At 47.0% G+C, this 7472-nt stretch overlaps 1 protein-coding gene and 1 long non-coding RNA gene across 2 annotated transcripts; one reads left to right on the top strand and one right to left on the bottom strand.

Moving 5' to 3' along the window:
* Positions 1-1482: 1482 nt before the first annotated feature.
* Positions 1483-3505, bottom strand: LOC137480986 (uncharacterized). The gene is made up of 2 exons (XR_011003235.1): positions 2738-3505; positions 1483-2658 (listed from the first exon to the last, which is right to left on the bottom strand). It is a non-coding gene; the product is annotated as an uncharacterized lncRNA (long non-coding RNA).
* Positions 3506-6108: 2603 nt separating this feature from the next.
* On the top strand, positions 6109-7157 carry LOC137481216 (nucleolin-like). The gene is made up of 2 exons (XM_068202773.1): positions 6109-6227; positions 6683-7157. Exons 1-2 carry the CDS (start codon positions 6109-6111, stop codon positions 7155-7157), a joined length of 594 nt encoding a protein of 197 aa, XP_068058874.1.
* The last annotated feature ends 315 nt before the right edge of the window (positions 7158-7472 follow it).

The following is a 7472-nucleotide window of genomic DNA, read 5'->3' as shown; positions in this document are numbered from 1 at the left end:
ATTTCAGCCAGTTCCACCTTCCTCTCATTCTGTGCATTCCTCCTCGCTCTGTCCCTCCTTCCCCTCGTTCTGCAGTGCTTTGTGCTCCCACACCCCTGCAGAAGGGATGCAGGGAATAAATAACTCCTGCTTTCTCTGATGCGTTTCTGAGAGAGGGCTTTGTAAACGAGTTCCTTCCAGCTCAGAGCTTTGGGGCCACCATGCAAAGAGGCACTTGCTGGCCTGAGCTGGGAGCCCAGAAGCCGAGGAGTTACTGGCAAAGCCACAGAGACCTGGAAAGGGCCCCAGGAGCCCCACGGAGCCGGAGATCCACGAGGAATCTTGGCCTTAGCCCCGCATATCTCGGGACGTGAGTAATGTCTGCAGCACTGCTGCTGCTCTGGTCTCACGAATGCCAGCCTGGATCGTTACCCTTTCCACCATGGGATGGATCCAGCTGCCTCTGGAGCCTGTCCATGGAGCAGAGAGGGGCTGGAGCAGCCCCACTGCTGCCCCTGTTTGTCCTCATCCTGCTCCCTCCCTGCCCCACCACAGGCACTGGGAGCCCCGGGCAGGGACTCGAGGGCAAACCCTGGAATCCACAGCTATTCCTCAGAGGGGATTTGCTTCTTTCCTATTTATGGAAAGACGCAAAAAGGACAGACGGTTTTACGAGGAGGTCTGGAATGAGGCAAGGGGAAACAACGTGAGCGCTTCAAATCCCAGCAGGGTTTGGTGTTTGAGCCAGCCTTGAGGTTTATTGGGGGCACCGCCAAGGTGCACCCCAAAATGTGTCCCCGAGGAGGTTTTATCTGCTGGCATCACAAGGATCAGTGTAGCTCTGGGGAGGGCTCATTGCAGAGCCAGACTTTGGTGCCCCAGCTGCTGTAAAAAATGAACACAGCCGTGGTCCCCACCCCAAAGCACTTGGGATTGCAATTTTCCTGCCTTCCCCAGCCTGGGAAAGTGGCGATGGTGGAGAGCAGAGCAGTGCTGACAGCAGCCGAGTGCTTCCAAGAGGCAGGGATATGAGCAGGGCTGTGTTTGCAGCCTCTGAGGGCTCCTCTGGGTCAGGGCACTCTGAAATGTGACACAGCCCCACCCCAGACAGGGAATAAGGGCTTACAAAGGATCAGTGAGATTCTGGGTTTGAAAAAAAAAACCAAAAAAAACCTTCATCAGAGGGCTCTGCATCAATCTGTGTGTGCTTGGCCTCCCTCTCTGCACATGGGAAATATTTTGGGATTATTATTATTATTATTATTATTATTATCATTATTATCATTATATTCTGCCCCTGCTGTTGCATGGGTGTATGTTGCAAAGCAAAACCCCAACCCTATAAAATAGGAATGTGGGAGGTGTAAAGTCAGCAAACTGACAACAGGCAGAGAAGAACCTGAAACTGTTTCTAATTAATTTTTTCAAGGTATGTCCCTCCTGCTTTGAATTTCACCACTTAATGGCAGCTTATCCCCTCAGCTGGGATAAGCTGCTCTGGCACCATTGTATTTTGGGATGAAATCCTGTTCCCATTTCAAGTGAAACTGCTCTTCATTCTCACAGCCCAGGGATTGCAGCATCTGTGCTGAAATCTGTGGGTTTCACACTCTGCAGGGGGGGCAAATATTGGCTTCAAGACTCAGTTTTCATTGAGGATTTTATGGAAGGAAACATTCCAGTTGTTCAAAGGCTGCATTTAAAAAAATGCTGATTCTTCAAGGTCTTTAATTCAGAGCCAAATTTAAGGTAATGGTTACCCTTTCCCCATGTCAGAATCAGAAATATGAAAAATAGTTATGAAAATATTTTTTATTAAAACCTGAGAAGTGAGGCCAGGGGGTCAAGGAGCTCTGGAAAGCAGAAATCCTTAAAGGGCATGCCTGGTTGTTTTTTTCTGAATGGGAAAGTTGCTTTTTTTGAGCCTTTGAAGTGTCTGCTGATAGAGATGAAGCCAAGCCCAACCTCTGAGGATGGAAATGGAACTGAAACGCCATCTCAGGGCAGTGGAGACACCAAGTTCCTTTTGTTTTGGAGGAGCTGACCCCTAGGGATTCAAAAGTCCAATACCTGACTCCAAAGAACAAGCATAAAGATGGGTGGGTTTGGTTTTTTTTTATTTTTAATTTTTTAATTACTGAAAATCTAAAAAAAACCAGAAAGATGGAGATTCACGTGGCTTTCTTGGTGAGGTGACATGGGAGTCCCTCTGTTATCCCTGCACAAATCTCTGATGGGCCATTCCTGTCAGTGCCAACACTTCCAGGGAGCTGCTTCAAAATATGGAGGAGTGAGAGAAAATATCTCCCCTGCCCTCAGGGTGATGTGATCAACTCCATGACTTTGCCTCCTGCGTTCTGTCCTTTTCTCAACAATTTGCTTTTTCCTTCTGCATTTTGGTCACTTTCTCCTCTCCCTTGGAGAAAAATCTTTCTTATTTTTATTGTCATGGCTTCTGGGATGCTGAGATTGCTGATGTATCAGGAGGAGCAGGATGTGCCAGCTGGGAGATCTTTGAAGGGAGGAGTTCCTTGGGTACAGATTCTGCAAAGACACATCAGTGATGAGGAGAAATTGGAAATGCACCAAACTTACCCAGAGAAAGGACAAAAATTTGGAGGCTACTTCTCTTAAAGAGTGATCCAATGTTCATTCCTCTTGGATTACAAGTTAAAATATCTCTTGAGGGAAAAAAAAATCAATTGTTCTTATTTTCCCTAGGATTTTTCATGTAGAAGTATAATAGGAATATAATTACCTTAAATCAGGCATGGACCATGAAGGAAACAGATGCTGATTTCTTTTAGAAATTAGACAACCTTGCAGACTGCCCAATAGGAAACAGAGTAGAAAGCAGGCAATCTATTTCACATGCATCAGGCAAATTGCAACATTGCTCAGGAAGTAACTAGATTTTATGACTGATAGGAGAAAAAAAAATTAAATGCAGGTTGTAGCAAGATTTCATTCATTTTGCAGTAATCTGCCTCTCCAGCAGTTTTATTTTGGACAGCTGCACCTCCTAGATCTGCCTGGTGGTTTGAAAGAGAAGAAAAAAGGCTATTTCCTGAAAATCCACTGAACACACCTACAGCACAACAGCAGCAGCTTTCCTGGAGCTGCCATCTGGGGGTTTCTGAGCTCAGCATTTTTCAGGAGCTGCTGATCATCACTTGAGGCCTCAGAGCCCATGTCCCTGTGAGGTCCTGGGGATGCTCCCCAGCCTGGATCAGCCCCAAAAGCAGTATTTTTGCTGTCAGAGCTGCCTGTCTGCCTTCACACCAGCTCAGGAGAGGTGGGAGCCTTAAAGCATCCTCTGGCCTCTGCTGAGGAGAGATTTTCCAGTTCATTAAAGCCCCGATACATTAATGGGCTGTGCGTGATTTCAGGGGCTGCTGTGCAGGGCTCCTGCAGTTCGTGCCTGGAGCTTGTTAGTGTAATTTTCTAAAGATTAGCAAGCATTGATTGCACTGGGAAGCCTTGGGGGAATGCCCTTCATCTCCCCTGACTGCGGGGTCCCCGCTGGGCTCCCGCTGCTGCCGGGGATGTGACTCTCAGGGAAAGTTTTCCTCTTTATAAAACTGCATCAGCTGCAATCGAGAACCATTAGCTAATGGCAGCTTCATGGAGGCAGACACTTGGTTTTTACGTGCCCCAGGTTGGCTGAGCCCCCCCGAGGGCTCCCACAAAAGAGAGACACTGGCTCAATTCCGGCTTCAGTTTCACCACTGTAACTTCTCTTGAGCTCAACAAGCTCGGACAGGGATGCTTTAGATGGAATTTTGCCTGCTGGAGGGACACTGTATATATATTAACACAGAAGGGTGGTGTATATGTGTGAGTTATTATACACTGGAGAAAGAAAACTAACCAGAATAATTCAATTTCCTAGACAAAAGGTAGAAAGTACTAAAATTAAGTAGCAAGTAATTAAATTTTCTGCTTATAAACCAGAACATTTTTGGTAGAATTAATGAATGAATGCCGAGTTTCTGGGCCAGTGTTTACAAATCAAATCTCACAGTACACAGGTGGCAAGGGACAATAAAAAGTCTAATTCTAAATTAGGGCCACCAAAGGAGGACCTTGGAAGCTGGTTAATATTTTGAATAACTTTTTTTTTCCTGTTGTATGTGAGCCAGTTCGGGATGCGAACACGGCTTTCAATATCTTGTTCCAAGTGCAAAATGACCTGCAGGGATTTTCAGTTTTACACTGTGCAAAGACAGGCAGAGCCTTACCCCAGGGAAAGCATTATCAGCTGTACATCAGCAGTGGCCCAAGCAGGGAAACAGTGAAACTTAGAAAGAGAAAAGCAAAATGCCTAAAGATAGACAAATTGTCTGGATAGTCCAGACATTGTTTTCTTATCTCTGACTAAGCTGGGGAAGCAGATTTGTTGGTCTTGACAAGGAAGCCCTTTGTACATTGTGGGAGCAGGAGACCCTGGGGGACGAGAACAATGGGCTTCCTTTGCCACCGGGATTGATTACCTCCAGGAAGTGCATGTGGATTGCTCAGTGATTGAATTCCACTATTGCTTTTTCAGGATCATCTAATTATATTACAGACTCTATCCTGCCCCTTTAAATGGCCACAATCTCTTTTACCACAGTAATGAAATAACCACTGCTTAAAATAATGGTATTTTAGTGATGGGCTTTGCAGCCAGAGCTGGAGCATTTTCTGCTCTGGCAGCAAAGGCAACTACAGGGATGTGTTGCCACATCCATGCAGGCAGGTGCTGTGGATCTGTCCCTCCAGTCCCATGCTTCCCAGCTGCCTAAACCATGTTGGCAGGGGTCTGTGGGAGGGAGAGAGCTCCGTGCTGCTCCTCAGCCTGCGGTGAAATGGTTTCTGAGGGATAAGAAGGAAGAAACAGCAGGGCAGTGCTGGGTTCCTATTGTAAATGTAGGCGAACTTGGTGGGAAGAAATGCTGATGTGTGACTCCAGTTCAGAAGGCTGAATGATTTCTGTATTATAACTATGCTATAATACATTAATATACTCTTTAAAGGAGATACTAAAACTATAAACTCACTTGTTCTAACTACCATACCTAACTCACTCACAACTCGTGACCCTCTCTGAGAGTCCAGCCACAGGTGGGTTGGATTGGCCATCAGCTCAAACAATCCTCACCAGAATCCAACCAAGCAATCACCCCAGGTAAACAATTCTCCAAACATATTCTACATGGGAAAAATAAGGAGCAGAAATAGAAATTGTTTCTTTCCTCTGTGCTTCTCTATGAAAAAATCCTGAGAAGGAGAGAAAAACGTTCTTACCACAGGTTCCAGTTCCATCAGCAGCTGCACTGGGTTTGGGGACACTGTCTTTTCAGAGTTAGAGGGGACGTCACTGGTATAGAACTTTGGCACTGAGGTCAGATGGAGCAGCTCACAGGGAGCCCAAGCTCCTTCAGCAGCTTCACAAACAATCCAAACTGTCCGAGTCTGCCAGCAAAACACCAGGCCCACTGCTCCCCTCACAGCCCAGCATCTTGCAAACTCCAGGCGTCTTTCTTAAGCAATCTGGTTTAGGAAAGTTTGCCCTTTCCCTTTTCCTCACAGTGTTTGTTTTCAGGGAGGTGCCAGCTTGCCCCACAGCTGTGGCATTCATGGGAGACCTTGAATGGGGGCACCCTGCATTGCCCAAGACCTGCCCTCAGCTTGCATCTTGCACTAACAGGCCCTTTTGAAGAACAAAGGGGATTCATGGCTGCCTGCTCTCAAACTTTTAAAAGCACAACTGTAATTTATGGGAGATTTCCCTTTCCTGTTGCCAGAGCTGGAGCTGGAGGAAAGTTCTGTGCTGCTTGCTGTGCTCATGTGCACACAGCCCTTGGATGCTGAGCTACCAAGGACATTTCCTTGAACAGATGTTGGGGATTTTTTTTTTTTTTTTTTTTTTTTTTTTGTGCTGAAAATGATGAATTCCAGAGATCACAAAAGCTAGAAAACTGTCAGCAAAGAGCTTGTGGTTCAGGGCAAGGAAAGGCAGCTGCTGGGAGCACCTCTCCCCGCGGGGCCCCTGCCGTGACCTCCACCTCTGGCAGGGGATCAGTGAGGAAGAATGGGATGTCAGAGCAGGAGCGAGCTCCCACATGGAGGGCAGTGAAAGCAGAGATGGCAGAGATGCTTGGGAATGAGCAGTGCTCCCAGAGAGTTAAAGGTTTGTGGACAGAGGCCATGGGAGTGGTTTACAAAAGATGCTTTACTAAAAAGAGAACTCAAGTTGACAGAAAGTACTCCTGGCCATTGCTACCTTGATATTTCACTACCTAACTAAATCAAATTCTCTCTGATTTGCACAAAACAGTTTGTGACTTTTACAGCCCAGTTCTGTGACAGAGGAGACAGACCCACGGGTAAATCATTCCCCCTTTCCAACTGACCTTTTGCTACCGTGGATTAAAATCTCCACTTTGTTTACAAACATCAGCTCCCTGAATGAGCTGCTGAGGGCTGCAACTGTTGATGGATGCTAAGGTCATCTGAAACATCAAAGCAAAGGCTATTTATGAGCAAGGATGGAAAAAACATGGCAAGTTGCCTCTCTTCCTTCCCAGCCGTGTGCTGCAGCCACGGCTCCATCCGTTGTAAGAATATTTTGGAAGCACAGGCTGCAACTTTTATGGGCTGGGATGAAATACCCGGTGTGGCCTCGATGGCAGCAAACACAAATCTCCTGATTCCTCAGAGCTGCAGCTGCCACCGAGCCCTGTGCAGGGGATAAATGTGGCAGTGCAGGGGCACGAGGGGAGGAGGAGGAGGAGGAGGAGTATGAGGAGGAGGATGATGAGGAAGAGGAGGAGGAGGATGAGGATGATGAGGAAGATGAGGATGATGAGGAGAAGGAGGAGGAGGATGATGAGAAGGAGGAGGATGAGGATGATGAGGAGGATGATGAGAAGGATAAGAAGGAGGAGGAGGAGGAGGAGGAGGATGATGAGAAGGAGGAGGATGATGAGAAGGAGGAGGATGAGGAAGATGAGGAGGAGGAAGATGAGGATGATGAGAAGGATAAGAAGGAGGATGAGGAGGATGAGGAAGATGAGGAGGAGGATAAGAAGGAGGAGGATGAGGAGGATGAGGAAGATGATGAGGAGGATGAGAAGGAGGATGAGGATGAGGAGGTTGTTGCACCTGGGTTGGGAGCATCTGGCTGGGCTTGATGTTGAAGGCTCTGTGTCAGCCTTACCCACTGGGCTGTCCCACCCCAGCAATTAAAGTCACTTCCAGAAGCAGCCAAAATGGCTTTATGAGGATCAACAAAATGGTATAAAATCCCTGCTCATTCCCAACTGTATGTGACCCTTTATCCCCTCAGCCCCAGGACCTAAATCAGAGATAACCCCTTGACATTCCCTCCCTCAGCTTTCCCAAGCTGCAGATCCCACAAAAAACACCAGCTAGGATTCTTCCCCCATCAGTTTAGATTTCTTTCAGTCCTATTTGAATCAAAAAGTGGTTTGTTGTTTTTCATTTAA

The sequence above is a fragment of the Anomalospiza imberbis genome, chromosome 12 (assembly GCF_031753505.1).
Source record: "Anomalospiza imberbis isolate Cuckoo-Finch-1a 21T00152 chromosome 12, ASM3175350v1, whole genome shotgun sequence".
Taxonomy (NCBI): domain Eukaryota; kingdom Metazoa; phylum Chordata; class Aves; order Passeriformes; family Viduidae; genus Anomalospiza; species Anomalospiza imberbis.
This window is presented reverse-complemented; position numbering and strand designations above follow the sequence as displayed.

Excerpts from the sequence above, each read along its gene's own strand:
- LOC137481216 (XM_068202773.1), top strand. The coding sequence starts at position 6,109 with ATGGCAGAGATGCTTGGGAATGAGCAGTGCTCCCAGAGAGTTAAAGGT. Across the intron at positions 6,228-6,682 it reads AGAACTCAAGTTGACAGAAA|AGCTGCAGCTGCCACCGAGC; the intron begins GTACTCCTGGCC and ends CTGATTCCTCAG.